The 27,522-nt window shown below is 56.0% G+C and overlaps 1 protein-coding gene across 2 annotated transcripts; it reads right to left on the reverse strand.

Moving 5' to 3' along the window:
• Positions 1 to 65: 65 nt before the first annotated feature.
• Positions 66 to 27,522, reverse strand: ZW10 (zw10 kinetochore protein). 2 transcript variants are annotated; one of them, XM_078882460.1, is made up of 16 exons: positions 27,346 to 27,522; positions 25,210 to 25,344; positions 23,899 to 24,000; positions 23,308 to 23,385; positions 22,484 to 22,655; positions 20,094 to 20,330; positions 19,300 to 19,494; positions 18,028 to 18,254; positions 17,174 to 17,356; positions 13,850 to 14,106; positions 13,295 to 13,366; positions 12,344 to 12,513; positions 6,857 to 6,987; positions 5,213 to 5,344; positions 2,680 to 2,948; positions 66 to 201 (listed from the first exon to the last, which is right to left on the reverse strand). In XM_078882460.1, exons 1-16 carry the CDS (start codon positions 27,448 to 27,450, stop codon positions 81 to 83), a joined length of 2,586 nt encoding a protein of 861 aa, XP_078738586.1. In that variant the 5' UTR covers positions 27,451 to 27,522; the 3' UTR covers positions 66 to 80. The 2 variants fall into 2 exon arrangements, with proteins under 2 accessions (XP_078738586.1, XP_078738587.1); XM_078882461.1 differs by having other exon boundaries at positions 22,496 to 22,655; positions 27,346 to 27,521.

Below are 27,522 nucleotides of genomic sequence, written 5' to 3' on the forward strand. Positions count from 1 at the left end.
CCCCCCCCATGTGTGGTGTGTCCTGCCCCCCCCTCCATGTGTGATGTGTCCTGCCCCCCCCTGCCCCCCCCTGCCCCCCACTATTTGATCTTGTTGAGGGCGGCTGCGCGCCGGTCGGTGTTCTGGAAGAGCGCTCGCACGAGGGACTTCACTTCACTCGGGGAGAACTCCTGCGCCAGCGGACCCTTGCCGTCAGCCCACCTGACGCACACACACATGCATGCACACGCACACACGCGCACACACACGCAACACACACGCACACACACACGCGCAACACACACGCACACACACACACACGCACACGCACACACACGCACCACACACGCAACACACACGCAACACACACGCACACACACACGCACACACACGCACACACACGCACACACACAACACACACGCACACACACACACACACACGCACGCACACACACGCAACACACACGCACACACACACGCAACACACACGCACACACACACACACACACGCAACACACACGCACACACACACGCACACACGCACACACACGCACACACACACACACACACGCAACACACACGCACACACACACACACACACGCAACACACACGCACACACACACACACGCAACACACACACACGCAACACACACGCACACACACACACACGCAACACACACGCACACACACACGCAGACGCACGCGCACACACACACGCGCACACACACACGCACGCACACACACAAAAGATAAGGACAAAGATCCCCCAGTATAGCCTAACAGACTGTAGGGGCAAGTGCTGTTAGCGAGTAGCACCTATGAAGGCCGGCACGGCACACGAGGGGGTGGGTGGCCATCACCACACACACACGTAGACACGGAGACACGCACGGAGACACGGAGACACGCACATAGACACGGAGACACGCACGGAGACACGTGCATAGACACGGAGACACGCACAGAGACACACACGTAGACACGGAGACACGCACGGAGACACGGAGACACGCACATAGACACGGAGACACGCACGGAGACACGTGCATAGACACGGAGACACGCACGGAGACACGCACGTAGACACGTGCGTAGACACGGAGACACGCACATAGACACGGAGACACGCACGGAGACACGCGCATAGACACGGAGACACGCACGGAGACACGTGCATAGACACGTGCGTAGACACGCACGTAGACACGGAGACACGCACGGAGACACGTGCGTAGACACGTGCGTAGACACGGAGACACGCACGGAGACACGTGCGTAGACACGTGCGTAGACACGGAGACACGCACGTAGACACGGAGACACGTGCGTAGACACGGAGACACGCACGGAGACACGCACATAGACACGGAGACACGCACATAGACACGGAGACACGTGCGTAGACACGGAGACACGCACGGAGACACGCACATAGACACGGAGACACGCACGGAGACACGTGCGTAGACACGGAGACACGCACATAGACACGTGCGTAGACACGGAGACACGCACGGAGACACGTGCGTAAACACGTGCGTAGACACGGAGACACGCACGGAGACACGCACGTAGACACGGAGACACGTGCGTAGACACGGAGACACGCACGGAGACACGCACATAGACACGGAGACACGCACGGAGACACGCACATAGACACGGAGACACGCACGGAGACACGTGCGTAGACACGGAGACACGCACGGAGACACGTGCGTAGACACGGAGACACGCACGGAGACACGCACGTAGACACGGAGACACGCACGGAGACACGTGCGTAGACACGGAGACACGCACATAGACACGGAGACACGCACGGAGACACGGAGACACGCACGTAGACACGCACGGAGACACGCACGTAGACACGGAGACACGCACATAGACACGCACGGAGACACGTGCGTAGACACGGAGACACGCACGGAGACACGTGCGTAGACACGGAGACACGCACGTAGACACGGAGACACGCACGGAGACACGCACGGAGACACGCACGGAGACACGCACGGAGACACGGAGACACGCACATAGACACGTAGACACGGAGACACGCACGTAGACACGGAGACACGCACGGAGACACGCACGGAGACACGGAGACACGCGCGTAGACACGGAGACACGCACGGAGACACATAGGCATGTAGACCAGCGAGCAAACACAGCCGCAGACACGCGCCAAGGCACACAGGGCACAGCGTGTTAGCGAGCGCATATTTAAGGCATCGGCCGGGAAGGTGAGGTGGCAGTGGTGGTGGTGGAATAACTCTTCGGACGGATCGCCACATGAGTGAGAAATCGAGCGACTCACTAACTCGGTAACTGAGCGTTAGAGGGGTGAACTGAGTCCTTGATTGAGTGAGTGACTCGAACACTGACTGATCACATGAGCGATCGAGCGAGTGACCGACCGACTTAGTCCGTAACCCACTGGCCGTGTGAGCGAGCGAGCGAGCGAAGCGAGCGAGTGACTGACCAACCTACTGCGTAACCGACTGAGTGATCGAGTGAGTGACCGAACGACTCACTCCGTAACCCACTGACCATGTGAACGAGCGAATGACCGATCGACTTATCCCACAACCGACTGACCGAGCGAGCGACAGACTTGCTCCGTAACCGACTGAGCGAGCGACTTGCCCCCTAACCGCCGACTTGAGCGAACGAGCGACGGCGCCACCGCTCACCTATCGACGATGTCGCTGAGCGTGCCCTGCAGGAGCCCCCGGAGCTCTGCGAACCTCCCCCACGCGGCCACGTGCAGCGGCAGCCGCAGACGCAGCCCCCGCTCCTCCTCCTGCTGCTGCCGCGCCCTCTCCTCATCGCCGCCCCCCTCCTCCCCCCCTTCCTCCTCCTCCTCCTCCTCCTCCGACCACGGGCGGAAGGCCGCGGGGGCGGAGGTGGCGACCTCCGAGCAGAGCGCGTGAAGCCGGTCGGCGTCCAATGCCGAGATGTCCTGAGGGTGGGGGGTGAGGGGGGTGGTGAGGGGGGTGGTGAAAGGGGTGGGGGGTGGTGAGGGGGGTGGTGAGGGGGGTGGTGAGGGGGGTGGGGTGGTGAGGGGGGTGGTGAGGGGGGTGGTGAGGGGGGTGGTGAGGGGGGTGGTGAGGGGGGTGGTGAGGGGGGTGGTGAGGGGGGTGGTGAGGGGGGTGGTGAGGGGGGTGGGGTGGTGAGGGGGGTGGTGAGGGGGGTGGTGAGGGGGGGTGGTGAGGGGGGGGGTGAGGGGGGTGGTGAGGGGGGTGGTGAGGGGGGGGGTGAGGGGGGTGGTGAGGGGGGTGGTGAGGGGGGTGGTGAGGGGGGTGGGGTGGTGAGGGGAGGGGGTGAGGGGGGTGGTGAGGGGGGTGGTGAGGGGGGTGGTGAGGGGGGTGGTGAGGGGGATGGTGAGGGGGGTGGGGTGGTGAGGGGGGGGGGTGAGGGGGGTGGTGAGGGGGGTGGTGAGGGGGGTGGTGAGGGGGGTGGGGTGGTGAGGGGGGGGGTGAGGGGGGTGGTGAGGGGGGTGGTGAGGGGGGTGGGGTGGTGAGGGGGGTGGTGAGGGGGGTGGTGAGGGGGGTGGGGTGAGGCACGTGGTGGTGAGCTAGAGATGCCGCTCAGCTCCGTTCAATCTCCCACCCCAACACCGAACCCCTAGTTACCCCACAAACTGATCTTGAATGTATATTTATGTAATGTGAGGATATATCCGGGTCGTTGACGGATTACAACTCGTCACGATGATTGGCTCTGCCGGTCCTGGTCCATAGCCAATGGGGGGAAGCCTAGGGGCGTGGCCCTGACGTGATGGAAAGGTGACCGCTGTAAGTAGGGGATTGGGGTTCTGCTGGCTTTGGCCACAGCCAATGGGGAGACGAGTCAGGGGTGTGGTCCCCGGAGCCTGCGACGGAGTCTGGAAGATTCCACGGAGGCTAACTGGGATTGGTGGAAACGTACCATGTGACCCGGGTATTAAATAGGGGTGGAGACGAACAACACGTGGTCAGAACTGGAACGAACGGAGGGGAGAGGCCACGCGAGAGCGGGGCTCCGGGTTGCCACGTGGCTGCGTGTGTCTCTCCCTCTCACGCTGTCTGTCAGCAGCGTGAAGGAGTGTTGTAATGAAAGGCGAATAAAGACCGGATTCCAGAAGTCGCTTCAACGACCTTTATTACATTTACAAGAGAAGACACATTGAGCGTTTCTGTATTAATCCAACCAACTTAAAAAAGCCTCGAGTGCCCACTGGCACTCCCTGAGAGAGAGAGACACCCAGACCCAGGGCTCGAACGCCCCGAGCTTCGCAGTTGTGTCGGCTCAAACGTCTCCGACACGGCCACTATGAGCACCCTCAGAGAGAGAGAAAGCGAAGTGAGCGAGAGAGTGAGCGAGAGAGGGTAGAGAGAGTGAGCGAGAGAGTGAGCGAGAGAGTGAGCGAGAGAGGGTAGAGAGAGTGAGCGAGAGAGTGAGCGAGAGAGTGAGCGAGAGAGTGAGCGAGAGAGTGAGCGAGAGAGTGAGCAAGAGAGTGAGCGAGAGAGTGAGCGAGAGAGGGTAGAGAGAGTGAGCGAGAGAGTGAGCGAGAGAGTGAGCGAGAGAGTGAGCGAGAGAGTGAGCGAGAGAGTGAGCGAGAGAGTGAGCGAGAGAGGGTAGAGAGAGTGAGCGAGAGAGTGAGCGAGAGAGTGAGCGAGAGAGTGAGCGAGAGAGTGAGAGAGAGTGAGCGAGAGAGAGAAAGCGAGTGAGCGAGAGAGGTAGAGAGAGTGAGCGAGAGAGTGAGCGAGAGAGTGAGCGAGAGAGTGAGCGAGAGAGTGAGCGAGAGAGTGAGCGAGAGAGTGAGCGAGAGAGTGAGCGAGAGAGTGTGCGAGAGAGTGAGCGAGAGAGTGAGCGAGAGAGTGAGCGAGAGAGTGAGCGAGAGAGTGAGCGAGAGAGTGAGCGAGAGAGTGAGCGAGAGAGTGAGCGAGAGAGTGAGCGAGAGAGTGAGCGAGAGAGCGAGTGAGAGAGTGAGCGAGCGAGAGAGAGAGGGTAGAGAGAGAGAGGGGGGGGGGGCAGAGAGGGGTGGTTTACATAAAGCAAATAAAAAAAACGAAATGAAGAACGAAGCAAAGTGCCGACTACACCGAGGATCTTCTCGTTTCCTCTCTGATCGTAAAAAACGAGAGACAGCAGAGGGAACAGAGGAGAGAGAAGAGAGAGAAAGAGGAGAACGAGAGAGAGAAATGGGGGGGGGGGGGGGGTGACCCCCAGCGTCGCTCTCACCTCCAGGGCTGCGACGGCGGCGGTGATCTCTGCGAGGGCCGTGTTGAGCAGGGTGCCCAAGGCCTTGCAGTAGACGTTGACTGGCAGCACGCCCTGCCACACCACGCCCAGGCGGCTCAGCTGGTGCAGCACCTGGGCGGGGAGTGACGCGGGGTTAAGGCGCTGGCAGGCAGGCAGAGGTCGCAAACGGGTTTTGATTCCTTGCGCGTACCCGTACCCGGCCGCACCAGGGTCGCAAACGGGTACCCGTACCCTACCCGTACCTCGCTACGCGATTGCTGTAGTTGAGCGAGTGGGTGACTCAGTGGCTGAGTGGATGAGTGACGGAGTGGGTGACTGAGTGGCTGAGTGGATGGGTGACGGAGTGGGTGACTCAGTGGGTAAGTGGCTGAGTGGGTGGCCGACTCAGTGGACAAGCGGGCGGGCGACTCAATGAGCGAGTGGGTGACTCAATGGCTGAGTGGATGGGCGACCCAGTGGGCGAGTGGATGGGCGACTCAGTGGGCGAGCGACGCGGCGTGCCTGCTTGACGCTCCGCCGTGCGATTGCTGTAGTTGAGTGAGTGGGTGACTCAGTGGGTAAGTGGCCGAGTGGATGGGTGACTCAATGGCTGAGTGGATGGGCGACTCAGTGGCCGAGTGGGTGGCCGACTCAGTGGACGAGCGGGCGGGTGACCCAGTGGGTGGGTGACCCAGTGGCCGAGTGGGTGGGTGACCCAGTGGGTGGGTGACCCAGTGGCCGAGTGGATGGGTGACTCAGTGGGCGAGTGGATGGGCGACTCAGTGGCCGAGTGGGTGGCCGACTCAGTGGGCGAGCGGGCGGGTGACCCAGTGGGTGGGTGACCCAGTGGCCGAGTGGGTGGGTGACCCAGTGGGTGGGTGAATGGGTGACTCAGTGGGTGGGTGACCCAGTGGCCGAGTGGGTGGGTGACCCAGTGGGTGGGTGACCCAGTGGCCGAGTGGATGGGTGACTCAGTGGGCGAGTGGATGGGCGACTCAGTGGCCGAGTGGGTGGCCGACTCAGTGGGCGAGCGGGCGGGTGACCCAGTGGGTGGGTGACCCAGTGGCCGAGTGGGTGGGTGACCCAGTGGGTGGGTGACCCAGTGGCCGAGTGGATGGGTGACTCAGTGGGCGAGTGGATGGGCGACTCAGTGGCCGAGTGGGTGGCCGACTCAGTGGGCGAGCGGGTGGGTGACCCAGTGGGTGGGTGACCCAGTGGCCGAGTGGGTGGGTGACCCAGTGGGTGGGTGACCCAGTGGCCGAGTGGGTGGGTGACTCAGTGGGTGGGTGACCCAGTGGCCGAGTGGGTGGGTGACTCAGTGGACGAGCGGGCGGACGACTCAGTGGACGAGTGAGCGAGCGAGCGGCGTGCCTGCTTAACGCTCCGCTACGCGATTGCTGTAGTTGAGCGAGTGGGTGACTCAGTGGCTGAGTGGATGAGTGACGGAGTGGGTGACTCAGTGGGTAAGTGGCCGAGTGGGTGGCCGACTCAGTGGGCGAGTGGGTGGGTGATCCTGTGGACGAGTGGGTGGGTGACTCAATGGCCGAGTGGATGGGCGACTCAATGGCTGAGTGGATGGGTGACTCAGTGGCCAAGTGGATGGGCGACTCAGTGGACGAGTGGGCGGGCGAGCGAGCGACGTGCCTGCTTGACGCTCCGCTGCGCTGCCGCGTAGTTTCCGTCGTCCTCCAGGCTGCGGAATCCCCGAGCGACGCCCAGCGACTCGTGCAGCACGGCCTTCTGGGAGCGCAGCTGGCCCAGCAGCGCCTCCGCTCCTGGGGGGGGGGGGGGGGCGGCAGAGGTCACGGGGTCAGATGGGTCAACGAGAAACGGTGCGAGGCAATGTTAACTTCAGCCCGGTCTCAACTCGAAGCTCTTGAGTGCTTATTCTTCGGTTTTTTCGGTAAAGTCACGTAGGTAAAAATTTTTTTAAATTAATAAAAGTAAAATAAAATATCACGACGGTTCCACCTGAAGACGGAAGCTTGTGTTGCCTCCGAAACGTCGTGATTTTTATTTTATTTTTATTTTATTAATTTGAATTTTTTACCCACGTGGTGACTTTACCGAAAAAACCCAAGAATATAAAAAATTTAAATAATTTTTTATTTCAAAAATTAATTTAATTTTAATTATTTTAATTAAAATTAAAAAACAAATTAAAATTAATTTTAATTAAAATAATTTTTAATTTTTTAAATTATTTTTTTTTTTTTAAATTAATTTACATTTTTTACCCACGTGGTGACTTTACCGAAAAAACCCAAGAATATAAAAAATTTAAATTTTTTTTTTATTTTTAAAATTAATTTAATTTTAATTATTTTAATTAAAATAATTTTTAATTTTTAAAATATTTTTTTATTTTTAAAATTAAAATTAATTTACATTTTTTACCCACGTGGTGACTTTACCGAAAAAACCCAAGAATATAAAAAATTTAAATAATTTTTTATTTCAAAAATTAATTTAATTTTAATTATTTTAATTAAAATTAAAAAACAAATTAAAATTAATTTTAATTAAAATAATTTTTAATTTTTTAAATTATTTTTTTTTTTTTAAATTAATTTACATTTTTTACCCACGTGGTGACTTTACCGAAAAAACCCAAGAATATAAAAAATTTAAATTTTTTTTTTATTTTTAAAATTAATTTAATTTTAATTATTTTAATTAAAATAATTTTTAATTTTTAAAATATTTTTTTATTTTTAAAATTAAAATTAATTTACATTTTTTACCCACGTGGTGACTTTACCGAAAAAATCCAAGTAATATAAAAAATTTAAATAATTTTGAATTTTAAAAATTAATTTAATTTTAATTATTTGAATTAAAATAAAAAATTTTTTTTAATTAATTTTAATTATTTTAATTAAAATAATTTTTAATTTTTAAAATAATTTTTAATTTTTAAAATTAAAATTAATTTACATTTTTTTACCCACGTGGTGACTTTACCGAAAAAATCCAAGAATATAAATTTTTTTAATAATTTTGAATTTTTAAAATTAATTTAATTTTAATTATTTTAATTAAAATAATTTTTAATTTTTTAAATAATTTTTAATTTTTAAAATTAAAATTAATTTACATTTTTTACCCACGTGGTGACTTTACCGAAAAAATCCAAGAATATAAAAAATTTAAATAATTTTGAATTTTTAAAATTAATTTAATTTTAATTATTTTAATTAAAAAACAAATTAAAATTAATTTTAATTATTTTAATTAAAATAATTTTTAATTTTTAAAATTATTTTTAATTTTTAAAATTAATTTACATTTTTTTACCCACGTGGTGACTTTACCGAAAAAACCCAAGAAAATGAATCCTTGCAGTCACGAAAGCTTCAAGTCTAGAACTCTTGAGTCCTGGCCTCTTGACTCAAGATCTTGAGACTCCGATGCCGAGACCTGGTCCCGACCACACCACCCCATTCACGGGCTAAAGGCTGCACGGGGGATCTTTGTCTTTGTCTCAGCGTACGCGTGTGCGCTGAGCGATATCACCCCGCCGGCCCTTCATAGGTGCTGCCCCCGCTAACAGCACTTGCCCCTCCGGCCTGTTCAGGCTATGCGGGGGACCTTTGTCTGCGTGGGAGATAGAGGCGGACGGGCGTGGTTACCGGCTACGCTACAAGTTTCAAGTGTCATTGATTAGGTGTAGCCCTGTGAGCCATTCGGCTCTTGAATCGGGTGCAACAGCAACAAACAAAAAAACAAAAACATGAACAAAAAACATCTTAAAGTGACTATGTGACTGAGTGCAAACAGAAAATCCAAGAAAAGACAGCAAAACATTGCAGAAAAAGCACCGTTACACCAAGGCTGTGTGCAAAAATCCCAGTGGGATGCAAGTCAAACAACAACAACCACAAGACAACTTAGATTAAGGCCATCAGTCTTCCTCCGTACTACAAACAAACATGGCCAAACCGAAAAACTTTTCAAAAATCACAAAAATAAAGCCATAAAAGTCAAACAACAACAACAACAACAACCACAAGACAACTTAGATTAAGGCCATCAGTCAAACTCTGTGTTGTGTGGTTTGTTCTTGACACCACTGGAGACTTGTAGATACACACGACTTTTACATTCCGAGTACAGCACACTCACAGCCTACACCCCCCTCACCCGACGCCTGCCCCCGTTATGGTGCGCGTCAGAACTCTGGCCTGCACGTGTGTGTGTGTAATAAAGGACTCTCTCTCAGATGTCGATCTCCGTTGTCCTTTATTGGGTTCGTAGTATCTCGATACCACGGCGTCTCGCTCAGGCCCGCGTCCCGCTCGACGACCTCTACACAGCCCTCGGCTGCCCCGATATGCAGTCTCCCTGCTGCCCCGATATGCAGTCTCCCTGCTGCCCCGATATGCAGTCTCCCTGCTGCTCCGATATGCAGTCTCCCTGCTGCCCCGATATGCAGTCTCCCTGTTGCTCCGATATGCAGTCTCCCTGTTGCTCCGATATGCAGTCTCCCTGCTGCTCCGATATGCAGTCTCCCTGCTGCTCCGATATGCAGTCTCCCTGCTGCCCCGATATGCAGTCTCCCTGCTGCTCCGATATGCAGTCTCCCTGTTGCCCCGATATGCAGTCTCCCTGCTGCTCCGATATGCAGTCTCCCTGTTGCTCCGATATGCAGTCTCCCTGTTGCTCCGATATGCAGTCTCCCTGTTGCCCCGATATGCAGTCTCCCTGCTGCTCCGATATGCAGTCTCCCTGTTGCTCCGATAGGCAGTCTCCCTGTTGCTCCGATATGCAGTCTCCCTGTTGCTCCGATATGCAGTCTCCCTGCTGCTCCGATATGCAGTCTCCCTGTTGCCCCGATATGCAGTCTCCCTGCTGCTCCGATATGCAGTCTCCCTGTTGCTCCGATAGGCAGTCTCCCTGTTGCTCCGATATGCAGTCTCCCTGTTGCTCCGATATGCAGTCTCCCTGTTGCCCCGATATGCAGTCTCCCTGCTGCTCCGATATGCAGTCTCCCTGTTGCTCCGATAGGCAGTCTCCCTGTTGCTCCGATATGCAGTCTCCCTGCTGCTCCGATATGCAGTCTCCCTGCTGCTCCGATATGCAGTCTCCCTGTTGCTCCGATAGGCAGTCTCCCTGTTGCTCCGATATGCAGTCTCCCTGTTGCTCCGATATGCAGTCTCCCTGTTGCCCCGATATGCAGTCTCCCTGTTGCTCCGATATGCAGTCTCCCTGTTGCTCCGATATGCAGTCTCCCTGTTGCTCCGATATGCAGTCTCCCTGCTGCTCCGATATGCAGTCTCCCTGTTGCTCCGATAGGCAGTCTCCCTGTTGCTCCGATATGCAGTCTCCCTGTTGCCCCGATATGCAGTCTCCCTGTTGCCCCGATATGCAGTCTCCCTGTTGCTCCGATAGGCAGTCTCCCTGTTGCTCCGATATGCAGTCTCCCTGTTGCCCCGATATGCAGTCTCCCTGCTGCTCCGATAGGCAGTCTCCCTGCTGCTCCGATATGCAGTCTCCCTGCTGCTCCGATAGGCAGTCTCCCTGCTGCTCCGATATGCAGTCTCCCTGTTGCCCCGATATGCAGTCTCCCTGCTGCTCCGATATGCAGTCTCCCTGTTGCCCCGATATGCAGTCTCCCTGTTGCTCCGATATGCAGTCTCCCTGTTGCTCCGATATGCAGTCTCCCTGTTGCTCCGATAGGCAGTCTCCCTGTTGCTCCGATATGCAGTCTCCCTGTTGCCCCGATATGCAGTCTCCCTGCTGCTCCGATAGGCAGTCTCCCTGCTGCTCCGATATGCAGTCTCCCTGCTGCTCCGATAGGCAGTCTCCCTGCTGCTCCGATATGCAGTCTCCCTGTTGCTCCGATATGCAGTCTCCCTGTTGCTCCGATATGCAGTCTCCCTGCTGCTCCGATATGCAGTCTCCCTGTTGCTCCGATATGCAGTCTCCCTGTTGCTCCGATATGCAGTCTCCCTGCTGCTCCGATAGGCAGTCTCCCTGCTGCTCCGATATGCAGCCTCCCTGTTGCCCCGATATGCAGTCTCCCTGTTGCTCCGATATGCAGTCTCCCTGTTGCTCCGATATGCAGTCTCCCTGCTGCTCCGATAGGCAGTCTCCCTGCTGCTCCGATATGCAGTCTCCCTGCTGCTCCGATATGCAGTCTCCCTGCTGCTCCGATATGCAGTCTCCCTGCTGCCCCCGATATGCAGTCTCCCTGCTGCTCCGATATGCAGTCTCCCTGTTGCCCCGATATGCAGTCTCCCTGCTGCCCCGATATGCAGTCTCCCTGTTGCCCCGATATGCAGTCTCCCTGTTGCCCCGATATGCAGTCTCCCTGCTGCCCCGATATGCAGTCTCCCTGCTGCCCCGATATGCAGTCTCCCTGCTGCTCCGATATGCAGTCTCCCTGTTGCCCCGATATGCAGTCTCCCTGTTGCCCCGATATGCAGTCTCCCTGTTGCCCCGATATGCAGTCTCCCTGCTGCTCCGATATGCAGTCTCCCTGTTGCCCCGATATGCAGTCTCCCTGCTGCTCCGATATGCAGTCTCCCTGTTGCCCCGATATGCAGTCTCCCTGCTGCTCCGATATGCAGTCTCCCTGTTGCCCCGATATGCAGTCTCCCTGCTGCTCCGATATGCAGTCTCCCTGTTGCCCCGATATGCAGTCTCCCTGCTGCTCCGATATGCAGTCTCCCTGCTGCTCCGATATGCAGTCTCCCTGCTGCTCCCGTTAGGCGATCCTTGCAGCCACACCGCTGCCCCGCTATCTAGCTTCACTGCTGCCCCGTACACAGCTAGCCTCTCACAGCCCCGCTAGCTCTCTCTCCGTCTGACACCGATGGCTGACGGTGTCGACGTCTCCCACCGCGTGGCGACCGCGCCACTCTCTCCGTCCTGCCCAGCGTGGCCTCCTCGTGTTTCACTCCGTCTCAACTCCCCCTTTCCCCTTCCGGTTCTCTCCCTAAATCCTCTCACCCACGTGACCCTAACTCCGCCCACTCCCCACGTGACCCAGACTCCGCCCCCCCTCAATCCTTGCTCGCATTACATGTGTACCAATTCGTACGCGCCGCTCGCTAACGGCACTTGCCCCAATCGTCCGTCGAGGCTATACCGGTGTGCGCGGACACCACCTTTGTCTTTGGGTCTCACCGAGTTTGCGCAAGGCGGGCACGAGGTCGACGAAGGTGGTGGTGCCCTGGGAGAGCGAGAAGGGCAGCCGCGCATGGTACTGGTGGCCCAGCGTGAGCAGGTAGTGCGCCAGCAGCATGCAGTTGTTGTGGTGGATGGCGGCCACCTGCGGGAAGTTCTGCAGAGACTCCCTGGGGCGAGCACACGCACACACGGACACATGCAGACACACACACGGACACACACGCGGACACACACACATGGACACACACACGCGGACACACACACACGCGGACACACACGCGGACACACACGCACACACGCAGACACACACACGCGCAGACACGGACACACACACGCACACACACACGCAGACACACGCACACACGCAGACACACGCAGACACACGCAGACACACACACACGCAGACACACGCAGATACACGCGGACACACACACACATGGGCACACACACACATGGGCACACACACATGCGGACACACACACGCAGACACACACGCAGACACACACGCACACACACGCGGACAAGCACACACACACACAAAGAATCCACCGTATAGGCTTAACAGACTGTAGGGGCAAGTAATGTTAAGTGGAGTAGCACCGATGAAGGCCGGCACGGCACACGAGGGGGTGGGTGGCCAGCACCACACCCAGCCACCTTTGTCTCACCCCAGTGGCGATGTTTACACACCGCACCAGGTACTCATTTGAGGCTGAGTCGACCTAGGGGAGGCTCAGGACCGGTTCAAAAATTATCATCACTGGGTGTTGGCCGCGAGCGGGGAATCGAACTCGGGTCGCCGGGTTCGTAGTGCGGCGTAGCGCTAACCGCTATACCCACCGCTCCCGTACACAAACACACGCTCGCACATACATACACGTGCAGGGCAGCTGGGGCTATTGCAGTTAGCGAGCGCCTATTAAGGCCGGCGGCGGGGTAGTCTCTCACCGGTGGTAAGTTGGCACGACGTCGCAGAAGAGGTGGAAGATGTTTCGGACAGCGTAGAATAGTTGAGCGGCGCTGTGGGCAGAAATCGCGAGCGTGAGCGTGTGTGTGTGAGCGTGTGTGCGTGCGTTTTATATTTTCTTCGTAGTTGAGTGGTCATTTATTTCAAGCTCGAGGGGGTTACCAGCCCCTCGCACCCGGTCCAGAGCCCCCATTTTGCCGCTGTGGTGGCTACAAACGCCACGAGGGGAATGGCGGGGTACGGGTACCCGATTGCGACCTCTGGGATGAAGCCATGTTGCAGGCGCGGGTGGGTTGATTCTAGGAACTTGAATTGTGAAAAGAGACAAGACGTTGGGAAATGAGTGACAAACGGTGACTCACCAGTGACTCACGGCCTACCCGTACCCGTACCCAGCCACACCAGGGTAGCCGGGTATCGGGTAGGGTACGGGTATCGGGTAGGGTACGGGTATCGGGTAGGGTACGGGTATCGGGGGGTACCCGATTGCGACCTCTGCGTCACGGTGAGACCTCCCCTCCCCCTCCCCCGCTCACCAGGGCCCCTGGCTGCTGCAGGCTTCGGTGAGGATGCCGTGAGCGAGCAGGACGAGGTCTCGCGCCGATCGGCTGATGCGGCAACGCGGCATACGCAGGGTCGCCGGGGACAGCCCCGGGCCGCCCGCCCCCACCGCCCCCTCCACCGGGACACCGCGCCTCACCGCCACCGTCACCGCCGCCGGGACACCGCCCCCCACCGTCGCCACGGCTTCGGCCGAGGGGCCGGCGAAGACGACGTCCAGAACGTCCGAGACCTGGCCGAGTAGGGAGGGTCGCCGGTTACATTCGGAGTGCGAGCGGCACCGCGTCCGTGTCTCTGTCTCCGTGCGTGCGTCCCCCGTGCGAGTCTCTCCGTCTGTCTCTCCTCCTGTCTCTCTGTCTCTCCTCATGTCTCTCCTCCTGTCTCTCTTCCCGTCCCTCCCTTGTCTCTCTGTCTCTCCTCATGTCTCTCCTCATGTCTCTCTGTCTCTCCTCCTGTCTCTCCTCCTGTCTCTCCTCATGTCTCTCCTCATGTCTCTCCTCCTGTCTCTCCTCCTGTCTCTCCTCCTGTCTCTCCACATGTCTCTCCTCATGTCTCTCCTCATGTCTCTCCTCATGTCTCTCCTCATGTCTCTCCTCATGTCTCTCCTCATGTCTCTCCTCATGTCTCTCCTCCTGTCTCTCCTCCTGTCTCTCCTCCTGTCTCTCCTCCTGTCTCTCCTCATGTCTCTCTGTCTCTCCTCATGTCTCTCCTCATGTCTCTCCTCATGTCTCTCCTCATGTCTCTCCTCCTGTCTCTCCTCCTGTCTCTCCTCCTGTCTCTCCTCATGTCTCTCCTCATGTCTCTCCTCATGTCTCTCCTCCTGTCTCTCTGTCTCTCCTCCTGTCTCTCCTCCTGTCTCTCCTCCTGTCTCTCCTCATGTCTCTCCTCATGTCTCTCCTCATGTCTCTCCTCATGTCTCTCCTCCTGTCTCTCCTCATGTCTCTCCTCCTGTCTCTCCTCATGTCTCTCCTACTGTCTCTCCTCCTGTCTCTCCTCATGTCTCTCCTCCTGTCTCTCCTCCTGTCTCTCCTCCTGTCTCTCCTCCTGTCTCTCCTCCTGTCTCTCCTCCTGTCTCTCCTCCTGTCTCTCCTCATGTCTCTCCTGTCTCTCTGTCTCTCCTCCTGTCTCTCCTCATGTCTCTCCTCCTGTCTCTCCTCCTGTCTCTCCTCCTGTCTCTCTGTCTCTCCTCATGCCTCTCCTCCTGTCTCTCTGTCTCTCCTCATGTCTCTCCTCATGTCTCTCCTCATGTCTCTCCTCCTGTCTCTCCTCATGTCTCTCCTCCTGTCTCTCCTCATGTCTCTCCTCCTGTCTCTCCTCATGTCTCTCCTCCTGTCTCTCCTCATGTCTCTCCTCCTGTCTCTCCTCATGTCTCTCCTCCTGTCTCTCCTCCTGTCTCTCCTCCCGTCTCTCCTCCCGTCTCTCCTCATGTCTCTCCTCATGTCTCTCCTCCTGTCTCTCCTCCTGTCTCTCCTCCTGTCTCTCCACATGTCTCTCCTCATGTCTCTCCTCATGTCTCTCCTCATGTCTCTCCTCATGTCTCTCCTCCTGTCTCTCCTCCTGTCTCTCCTCATGTCTCTCCTCCTGTCTCTCCTCCTGTCTCTCCTCATGTCTCTCCTCCTGTCTCTCCTCCTGTCTCTCCTCCTGTCTCTCCTCATGTCTCTCCTCCTGTCTCTCCTCATGTCTCTCCTCCTGTCTCTCCTCCTGTCTCTCCTCCTGTCTCTCCTCCTGTCTCTCCTCCTGTCTCTCCTCCTGTCTCTCCTCCTGTCTCTCCTCATGTCTCTCCTCATGTCTCTCCTCCTGTCTCTCCTCCTGTCTCTCCTCATGTCTCTCCTCCTGTCTCTCCTCCTGTCTCTCCTCCTGTCTCTCCTCATGTCTCTCCTCATGTCTCTCCTCCTGTCTCTCCTCCTGTCTCTCCTCATGTCTCTCCTCATGTCTCTCCTCCTGTCTCTCCTCCTGTCTCTCCTCCTGTCTCTCTGTCTCTCCTCCTGTCTCTCCTCATGTCTCTCCTCATGTCTCTCCTCATGTCTCTCCTCCTGTCTCTCCTCATGTCTCTCCTCCTGTCTCTCCTCATGTCTCTCCTCCTGTCTCTCCTCATGTCTCTCCTCCTGTCTCTCCTCCTGTCTCTCCTCCTGTCTCTCCTCATGTCTCTCCTCCTGTCTCTCCTCCTGTCTCTCCTCCTGTCTCTCCTCATGTCTCTCCTCATGTCTCTCCTCATGTCTCTCCTCCTGTCTCTCCTCATGTCTCTCCTCCTGTCTCTCCTCATGTCTCTCCTCCTGTCTCTCCTCCTGTCTCTCCTCATGTCTCTCCTCCTGTCTCTCCTCATGTCTCTCCTCCTGTCTCTCCTCATGTCTCTCCTCCTGTCTCTCCTCATGTCTCTCCTCCTGTCTCTCCTCATGTCTCACCTCCTGTCTCTCCTCCTGTCTCTCCTCATGTCTCTCCTCATGTCTCTCCTCATGTCTCTCCTCTTGTCTCTCCTCATGTCTCTCCTCCTGTCTCTCCTCATGTCTCTCCTCCTGTCTCTCCTCCTGTCTCTCCTCCTGTCTCTCCTCATGTCTCTCCTCCTGTCTCTCCTCATGTCTCTCCTCCTGTCTCTCCTCATGTCTCTCCTCCTGTCTCTCCTCCTGTCTCTCCTCATGTCTCTCCTCCTGTCTCTCCTCATGTCTCTCCTCCTGTCTCTCCTCATGTCTCTCCTCCTGTCTCTCCTCATGTCTCTCCTCCTGTCTCTCCTCCTGTCTCTCCTCCTGTCTCTCCTCATGTCTCTCCTCCTGTCTCTCCTCATGTCTCTCCTCCTGTCTCTCCTCCTGTCTCTCCTCATGTCTCTCCTCATGTCTCTCCTCATGTCTCACCTCCTGTCTCTCCTCCTGTCTCTCTGTCCCTCTGCAAGTCTGTCTCGTCCCCTGTGTCTACACGCTCATCCACCGGTCCCCCTCCGTCTGTCCGCGAGTAAACCCCTCCCCGTCTCTTTCTCCGTACGCTCATCCCCGTGTGCGTCCACCTGTCTGTCCATCTGCGTGCGCCCGTGACTGTCTCCCACCATCAGTCTCTCGATGCCTCTCTCTGTCCCTGCCTGCAAGTCAGTCTGTTTGTCTGTCTGTGTGTGTCCGTGTGTGTGTGTCCGTGTGTCTGTGTGCGCGTCACCTTGACGGTGTCGTGCAGCGGGGCGGTCATGAGCGAGCGTGTGTCTACGCGTCTGTGTGTATGTCTGTGTGTGTGTGTCCGTGTGTACGTCCATGTGTGTGTCCGTGTGTCTGTGTGTGTGTCCGTGTGTGTCCGTGTCCGTGTCCCTGTGCGCGCGTCACCTTGACGGTGTCGTGCAGCGGGGCGGTCATGAGCGAGCGAGCGCGCGTCACCCCGTCACGGCACTTCTTGCCGGAGAAGTGTGCGTTGACGTCGCGGGCGTACGACAGCAGCGCCGTCGACTCGCTCGACAGCAGCCCCAAGGACAGCAGCGAGCGCTCAAACGAGCCGGTGGCGTCGATGACCTGCGGGGCCACAGAGACAGCGACTCTTCGTTGTGCGGGCGCACACGTACGACGCGCTACTCCGTGCGCGCGTGACGCACACTCGCATGTGTGTGTTTGACGCCACCTGCGCGTGTGTGCGTCACACACCTGCGTGTGTGCGTCACACGCGCAGGTGTGTGCGTCACACACCTGCGTGTGTGCGTCACACGCAGGTGTGTGCGTCACACACCTGCGAGTGTGTGCGTCACACACCTGCGTGTGCGTCACAAACCTGCGAGTGTGTGCGTCACACGCAGGTGTGTGACGCACACACCTGCGCGTGTGCGTCACACACCTGCGAGTGTGTGCGTCACACACCTGCGTGTGTGCGTTACACACACCTGCGTGTGTGTGCGTGTGCGGTGGTGTAGCGGTGAGCGCTACGCCGCGCTACGAACCGAGCGACCCGAGTTCGATTCCCGCTCACGGCCAATCGATACCGGTGACGATTGTCTGAACCGGTCATGGGCCTCCCGTAGGTCAACTCAGCCTCAAACGAGTTTCCCTGGTGCGGTGTGTAGTAAACATCGCCGCCGTGATCCTGGCCACCCGCCCCCTCGTGTGCCGTGCCGGCCTTCACAGGTGCCGCTGCCGCTCGCTAACAGCACTTGCCCCGACAGTCTGTTGTGTTTGCGCGCGACGCCACACACCTCCGTGTAGGCCTGCAGCCCGGCGCTGTCCGAGGGGACGCTGGCGAGGAGGCAGTGCTGGATGAGCGTCTCACACAGAGGCTCCCACAGCAGCGAGCCCATCACGGATGCCACGCCACCATCGCCACCGTCGCCGCCACCATCATCGTCACCGTCGTCATCATTGTCATCATCATCCTTGTCACCGTCCCCGTTGCTCACGAGGACGGGCTCGTTCGGGGGAACGGCTGCGAAGGGGAGACGGGGCACGGGGGCGGAGGTTCAGCGATCGATGGTGATGAGGGTGATCATGATGATGACGATGCTGAATAAGATTACGGCGATTAAATCAGCGATGATTGTTATGGCTGATGCTGCTGCTGCTGATGTTCATCATGATGATGCTAATGCTTATAACGATTAAATCGATCATTATGGTTGATGCTGCTGCTGCTGCTGATGTTCATCATGATGATTATAATGATGCTAAAGCTTATAACGATTAAATCGATCATTATGGTTGATGCTGCTGCTGCTGCTGATGATGTTGTTCATCAAAATATTGATGATGATGCTGAAGTTTATGAAGAAGATGATTATTGTTATGATATTATGATTGCTGCTGATGATGACGCTCATGACGATGCCGCTGATGAAGATGCTCATGATGAAGATGATGATTATTGTTATGATAACGATTGCTGCTGATGGTGACGCTCATGACGATGACGATGCCCCTGATGAAGATGCTCGTGATGATGATGATGATGACGCTGCTGCTTGAGCTGATGTGCGCTGAACTTCTTTCGCACCGTACGTAGCCAACCGTGCTAATTGGAGGGCGAGGAGCGAGACGTGGGGGTGAGGAGAGAGAGACGCTGGGAGAGGGAGACATGGGGTGAGGAGATGCAGGGCGAGGAGCGAGACGCGGGGGTGAGGGATACGTAGGGAGGGAGATACGCTGGGTGAGGAGACGCCGGGTGAGGAGGGCAATGCGTGGATTGATGAGAGACGGAGAGAGACGCTGGGTGAGGGAGACATGGAGTGAGGAGACGCAGGGTGAGGAGGGAGACGTGGGGGTGAGGAGAGAGGGAGAGATACGCTGGGTGAGGGAGACATGGAGTGAGGAGACGCCGGGTGAGGAGGGAGACGCGGGGGGGAGGAGACGCCGGGTGAGGACATGGGGGTGAGGAGAGGGGGAGGGACTCGGTGAGGGGTGAGAGACGTGGCGAGCGAGAGAGAGAGACACAGCGCGGATGACGACGACGACGACGACGATGACTTCACGCTCACCCAGCATGTGCTGGTGGACGAACGTGAGCGCTTGGAGGAGAGCGGCGAAGGTGTGGGCTGGGTCCGACGAGGTGGAGGATGACACGGAGGAGGAGGTGGACGGGGAGACGAGGCTCAGGGTTCCGTCGGTCGCGCTCACGGCCAGACCCGGGAAGACGACGAGGGGACGCAGAACGAAGAGGTGTAGAGCCTCCACTGCACACGGAGGCAATTTTAACCGTTCAAACAACCACCATTGGAACCTCCTTTGCCAGTAGGAAAATATGATAATTGCTTTTTTTTAACCTTTTATCTGGCAACAAAACTGACACCTTTTTTTACAAGGAGTCATGTTTGCATCGACCACAATACCTGCGGTCGGAATGCAAACAAAAAACACAACTCTGATAATGTACCACCACCACCACCACCACCTCCGTCACTACCATCTTCATCACCACCACCACCACAATATCTACCATTACCACTACCACCACTACAATCACCACCTCCACCTTCGTCACCACCATCTTCATCACCACTATCAGCACCATCACCACTACCACAATCTCGACCATGACCACCTCCACCGTCACCATCATCTTCATCACCACTATCACCACCACCACCACCACCACAATCTCTACCATTACCACCACCATTACCACCACTACCATGACCACCTCCACCGTCACCATCATCTTCATCACCACTATCACCACCACCACCTCTACCATTACCACCTTCACCATCACCACCACCACCGCCACCTTCACCGCCGCCGCCTCTCCCCTCCCCACGCGCCACCAACGCACCGAATCGTCTCAGCTTCTTGTGCAGGAGCCCCAGCGCGGCGTAGGCGGCGAGGATGGCGGCCAGGGACGATGGCGGCGACGATGTGGCAATGGTGGTGGTGGAGACGACGAAGGGGGAGGAGGAGGAGGAGGAGGAGGGGGGGGGTGGCTCTCTACCCCTGGACTCTTCCCGCGTGATGCCCGGCGGTCCCAGCAGGCGAAGCTGCGTGTGCAGACACTGCTCCACGCTGGGCGGCTCTGCAGGGGGCAGAGGAGGGGGGGGGACCCAAAGGGGATGGGGGGGTGGGGTAAGAGACGACGCGGGGGCGGAAGAGGGAGACACTCGCTCGCTCTCTGACTTACTCGCTCGCCCGTTCACACTCGCTCACCCGCGCACACTCGCTCACCTACACTCGCTCAGCCACCCACACACCCATCCACACACTCACCCACCCACACTCACTCACCCGCTGACACTCGCTCACCCATCCACCCTCATCCCACAAGTCCACCACCCTCACCTACCCACAAACCCACCCTCACCTACCCACAAACCCACCCTCACCTACCCACAAACCCACCCTCAGCTACCCACCCTCACCTACCCACAAACCCACCCTCACCTACCCACAAACCCTCCCTCACCTACCCACAAACCCTCCCTCACCTACCCACCCTCACCTACCCACAAACCCACCCTCACCCACCCACAAACCCTCCCTCACCTACCCACAAACCCACCCTCACCTACCCACCCTCACCTACCCACAAACCCTCCCTCACCTACCCACAAACCCACCCTCACCTACCCACCCTCACCTACCCACAAACCCACCCTCACCTACCCACCCTCACCCACCCACAAACCCTCCCTCACCTACCCACAAACCCTCCCTCACCTACCCACCCTCACCTACCCACAAACCCACCCTCACCCACCCACAAACCCTCCCTCACCTACCCACAAACCCACCCTCACCTACCCACCCTCACCTACCCACAAACCCTCCCTCACCTACCCACAAACCCACCCTCACCTACCCACCCTCACCTACCCACAAACCCACCCTCACCTACCCACAAACCCACCCTCACCTACCCACAAACCCACCCTCACCTACCCACAAACCCACCCTCAGCTACCCACAAACCCACCCTCAGCTACCCACAAACCCACCCTCACCTACCCACAAACCCACCCTCACCTACCCACAAACCCACCCTCACCTACCCACAAACCCACCCTCACCTACCCACAAACCCACCCTCACCTACCCACAAACCCACCCTCACCTACCCACAAACCCACCCTCACCTACCCACAAACCCACCCTCACCTACCCACAAACCCACCCTCACCTACCCACAAACCCACCCTCACCTACCCACAAACCCACCCTCACCTACCCACAAACCCACCCTCACCTACCCACAAACCCACCCTCACCTACCCACAAACCCTCCCTCACCTACCCACAAACCCACCCTCACCTACCCACAAACCCACCCTCACCTACCCACAAACCCACCCTCACCTACCCACAAACCCACCCTCACCTACCCACAAACCCACCCTCACCTACCCACAAACCCACCCTCACCTACCCACAAACCCACCCTCAGCTACCCACAAACCCACCCTCAGCTACCCACAAACCCACCCTCACCTACCCACAAACCCACCCTCACCTACCCACAAACCCTCCCTCACCTACCCACAAACCCTCCCTCACCTACCCACAAACCCACCCTCACCTACCCACAAACCCTCCCTCACCTACCCACAAACCCTCCCTCACCTACCCACAAACCCACCCTCACCTACCCACAAACCCACCCTCACCTACCCACAAACCCACCCTCACCTACCCACAAACCCACCCTCACCTACCCACAAACCCACCCTCAGCTACCCACAAACCCACCCTCACCTACCCACAAACCCACCCTCACCTACCCACAAACCCACCCTCACCTACCCACAAACCCACCCTCACCTACCCACAAACCCACCCTCACCTACCCACAAACCCACCCTCACCTACCCACAAACCCACCCTCACCTACCCACAAACCCTCCCTCACCTACCCACAAACCCACCCTCACCTACCCACAAACCCACCCTCACCTACCCACAAACCCACCCTCACCTACCCACAAACCCACCCTCACCTACCCACAAACCCTCCCTCACCTACCCACAAACCCTCCCTCACCTACCCACAAACCCACCCTCACCTACCCACAAACCCTCCCTCACCTACCCACAAACCCACCCTCACCTACCCACAAACCCACCCTCACCTACCCACAAACCCACCCTCACCTACCCTCACCTACCCACAAACCCACCCTCACCTACCCTCACCCACCCACCCACCCACCCCTACCCCACCCTCACCCCCCTCACCGACACACGCACCCTTGCCGGTAGGCACGGCCCACACGACCCGCTGCCTCCACTCGTCGTTGAGGTGGTTGATGAGGTTCTCACGCTGCGTCACCAGCTCAGACTGCACGGCCTCCAGCAGCCGCACGTCCCTGCCCAGGTCCTCCTGCAGACGCAGCGTGGCACGCTGGCCCTGAGAGACACGGGGGAACACACGGACAGAGACGCGAGGATGCATGTGGAACGCACAGGACAGAGACACGGGGACGCGCGGAGAGACACAGGAACGCACGGAGAGAGACACGGGGACGCACGGAGAGAGATGCGGGGACGCAAAGGGCACGCACGGAGAGAGACACAGGGACGCACGGGGACAAGGTGACACATTGAGACACAGGGTGACATACGGATCATCCAGCACACACTGCACGGTGTGCTGGCCCTGAGACACGGGGACGCACGGAGGCAGAGACAGACACACACAGGGAGACAGAGACACACACTCACGGGGAGACAAACACACACACACACAGAGACAGACACACACACACAGGGGGAGACAGAGACACACACACACAGAGACACACACACACACACGGGGAGACAGAGACACACACAAGGGGAGACAGACACACACACACGGGGAGACAGAGACACACAAGGGGAGACAGAGACACACACACACGGGGAGACAAACACACACACATGGGGAGACACACACTCACACACACAGAAACAGAGACACACAGGAAGAAGGAACAGAGATGCATCCAAGGCCGAGGGCTCAAACCGAGACGCACGGCTCAGTGTCTACGACACGGCCATTGTGAACCGCCTGTGCTTACATTAAGGAGTCTTCTTGCAGACAGCAGATATTTGTGAGCGCCCAACGCCTCTCTCGAGCCCTCCAGGCACTGGTAAACCTGGGACACGCACACGCACACGCACAAGGACAACGCAAGACAACCTTAAACAAGCGCCGTTAAGGCCTGAACGTCGCACCGGGCTGATTTGGTTGCTACGACAGAAATCGTGCTTTATTAATTTGGCATCTACAACCGCAGAACATGAAGAACCAGTGGCATCTACATCTGCAGAACGTGAAGAACCAGTGGCATCTACATCTGCAGAACGTGAAGAACCAGTGGCATCTACATCTGCAGAACGTGAAGAACCAGTGGCATCTACATCTGCAGAACGTGAAGAACATAATAAAATAACAGGTATGTCAGAAAGACGCTGTCTTTCTGACAGACCTGTTATTTTATTATGTTTTATTTTTATCATTTTATTATTTCCATTCTACGTGACTTTACCGAAAGAACCAAGAAGAAGTGCTTCCAAGTGGTCATTACACCTGCACGAGCCGGATCGGCGATCCCGTCGCAGTCGGCTTTCGTCGTACCACCGGCGCCCGGCTGCGCCGCGACCGTTACCTTGTGCAGCTGCTTGAGCGTGCACAGCACCGCGCTGGTGCTCTCCAGCTGCTCCCGAAGGCTTGAGAACTCCGTGATGGCGTTGTGAGCCTCCCTGCGCACCTGGCCACGCGCGCGGAGAGACGGCGAGACACAACAACAACAACAACCGCCGTTCGCCGCTAAGTGCCGGTGACGTCAACGCGGTGAGGTGCACTTGGAGGCCGCGTGAAGTGTCGAAGGATCGCTGCTGGCAGGAGGTCACGGGGGACAGACCCAGGTGCCGTGGGTTGACTGAATGAGATGACTGGCAGATGCACCGGCTGTGACCCCCTACTGTGCATTTTAGCCGCAAGCACACACAAAACAAAGATCCCCCATATAGCCTGTAACAGACTGTAGGAGCAAGTGCTGTTAGCGAGTAGCAGCACCTATGAAGGCCGGCACAGCACACGAGGGGGTGGGTGGCCAGCACCACGCCCGGCCGCCTTTGTCTCCCCAGTGGCGATGTTTACACACACTGCACCTGGTACTCAACATCCACACATATATCCGCCGCCACCACCACCATGCCCCGCTTTCAACACGACACCGACGTTACAGACTGCACCGCAACTGGAAAATCCCCCGTGTAGCCTTAACAGCCTGTTGGGTCAAGTGCTGTTAGTGACTAGCGGCACCTACGAAGGCCGGCACGGCACACGAGGGGGTGGGTTTGCCAACGCCACGCCCAGCCGCCTCTGTCTCCCTCGTGGCGATGTTTTTACATACCACTGCATCAGGCACTCGTTTGAGGCTGAGTCGACCTAGGGGAGGCCCAGGACAGGTTCAGATATCCGTCACCGGCGTTGGCCGTGAGCGGGAATCAGAGGTCGCAAACGGGTTTTGATTCCTTACCCGTACCCGGCCGCACCAGGGTCGCAAGCGGGTACCCATACCCTACCCGATACCCGGCTACCCGTACCCGGCCGGGTATCGGGTAGGGTACGAGTACCCGATTGCGACCTCTGAGATGAAGCCATGTTGCAGGCGAGGGTGGGTTGATTCTAGGAACTTGAATCGTGAGAAGAGACAAGACGTTGGGAAATGAGTGACAAACGGTTACTCACCAGTGACTCACGGCCTACCCTACCCGATAACCGGCCGCACCAGGGTCGCAAACGGGTACCCGTACCTGTACCGGGCCGGGTACGGGTAGCCGGGTATCGGGTAGGGTACGGGTATCGGGTACCCAGTTGCGACCTCTGGCGGGAATCGAACCTCGGCTCGCTTTGGGTTCGTAAGCAGCGTCGCCGCGCTCACCGCTGCACCACCACTCCGCGCGGCACTCACCTGCTGCTGAACTCTGGCTCGCAGGGAGTCGAGGTCATTGCAGACGCCCTGCACCTGGGCGGCGAGGGCTTCGGACGAGACGAGGGTGGGAGAGAAGGTCTCGAACTTTTTGGCCACCAGGTCGAACACCTCTCCCTGGTCCCGCAAGCATCGGGGGAGAACGGGAGGGGCGCGTTAAAAAAGAGGTTTGGTCGGGAGACTCGTGCTGTTACAACGAGCCAGTTGAGGTAATAATAAACGTGACTTTTAACCCCTCGCCAAACCTCCTACGCATTTCACAAGCAGTACTAATTGCATATCTTGCATTGCTAAAATTTCTCTTGATATGCAAATTATTTTGTCAAGGCGCTCTTCCTCCTCCCTCCCAGCTTAAATAGACGCTCCAAGCCTGGTGGTGTGTCATTCAGACTCTGTCGTCTCGACAGACCTGTTCTCCACCTGAGGACGGCTGCTTGCGTTGTGGCCGAAACGTCGTGAGAATTATTTTATTATGTTGTATTTTTATTATTTTATTATTTCCATTCTACGCGACTTTACCAAAAGAACCAAGAAGATGAATCCCTGCAGTCACGAAAGATTTAAATCGAAATAATAAAATATGTTTTATTTTGATTATTTTATTAAAATAATAAAAATAAAACATAGAAATTGTTGTTTATTTATTTATTATTTTATTATTCCCATTCTACGTGACTTTACCGAAAGAACCAAGAAGACCAGGTGAGGTGGTTCGGGCACCTTGGTCAGGATGCCGGCACCCCCCCCCCCACCGCGGTTAGACTCTCCCTGGAACTCTACCGGGCTGGCCAAGGACACGCTGCTGGCATCGGCTGGCCTAGAAACGCCTGGGAATTCCCTAGGAAAAGCTAGATTGGTCACGGGGTGAGTCAAATAAGGTGTGAATTGGTCTGTAATAAGTTAGCCAGTGATAAGGGGTTGACAGGTATGAGTGTGTGGGTGAGTGTGTGGGTGACTGGGTGAGTGAGTGTGTGGGGGAGTGAGTGTGTGGGGGAGTGAGTGTGTGGGGGAGTGAGTGGGGGAGTGAGTGTCTGGGTGAGTACTAGTGGTGAGTGTGGTGGTGGTGAGTGTGGTGGTGGTGAGTGTGTGGGTGAGTGTAGTAGTGGTGAATGTAGTAGTGGTGAGTGTAGTGGTGGTGAGTGTGGTGGTAAGTGTAGTGGTGAGTGTACTAGTGGTGAGTGTAGTAGTGGTGAGTGTAGTGGTGGTGATTGTGGTGGTAAGTGTAGTGGTGGTGAGTGTGGTGGTAAGTGTAGTGGTGAGTGTAGTGGTGGTGAGTGTAGTGGTGGTAAGTGTAGTGGTAAGTGTAGTGGTGGTGAGTGTAGTGGTGGTGAGTGTAGTGGTGGTGAGTGTAGTGGTGGTGAGTGTACTGGTGGTGAGTGTACTGGTGGTGAGTGTACTGGTGGTGAGTGTAGTGGTGGTGAGTGTAGTGGTGGTGAGTGTAGTGGTGGTGAGTGTGGTGGTGAGTGTGGTGGTGAGTGTAGTGGTGGTGAGTGTAGTGGTGGTGAGTGTAGTGGTGGTGAGTGTAGTGGTGGTGAGTGTAGTGGTGGTGAGTGTAGTGGTGGTGAGTGTAGTGGTGGTGAGTGTAGTGGTGGTGAGTGTACTGGTGGTGAGTGTACTGGTGGTGAGTGTACTGGTGGTGAGTGTAGTGGTGAGTGTACTAGTGGTGATTGTCTATTTGTTTGTGTTTCTCCCTTCTTACGGGTCGAGGGGGGTGTTTTAATCGAGTCGGTTTAGTTGAGGACGGAGATGCCAAGAGACTAAGGAAACTATGAGAAGTTAACAAATCACTTTAAACAATACACGATCAAATTATTTTTCATGAGAGACCCGGCTATCACTGTAGCACGACGCCTCACGGTCAACGTGAATAACAACGGAGACGAGATACTTTAACGACATTTTGTGTTAAAAAATATTTACCTGAGGGAGACCGAGTCACGGACCACACTCCCCCCCCCTCCTCCATAAATCTCTCGCCGGGTTCTCTGCACCCCGGCGAGGCGGCTGCATCTATCCGAGGCCGGTGAGTCCGATGACACTGACAGAGGCCTACTTATTTTTTTTTTTAAATATATATATTTTTGGAGGGGACATTAACAACGACAACAATGTTCCCACCTTGACCTCGTCGACGCGCCGGGAGAGTTTGCTGATTTTCGTCGATAAATCCTCCTTCTCCAGTTTTCCCGCCGACACGAGAACCTCGGTCACGAAGGAAGACATCTTTCAGGGCCCCCCTCCGTCCCGCCAACAGGGGGCGTGACGTCACCTCACCGTCGAGTAAACCTCATTTGC

This window comes from Lampetra fluviatilis, chromosome 65 (genome assembly GCF_964198595.1).
Source record: "Lampetra fluviatilis chromosome 65, kcLamFluv1.1, whole genome shotgun sequence".
NCBI classification, from domain to species: Eukaryota; Metazoa; Chordata; class Hyperoartia; order Petromyzontiformes; family Petromyzontidae; genus Lampetra; species Lampetra fluviatilis.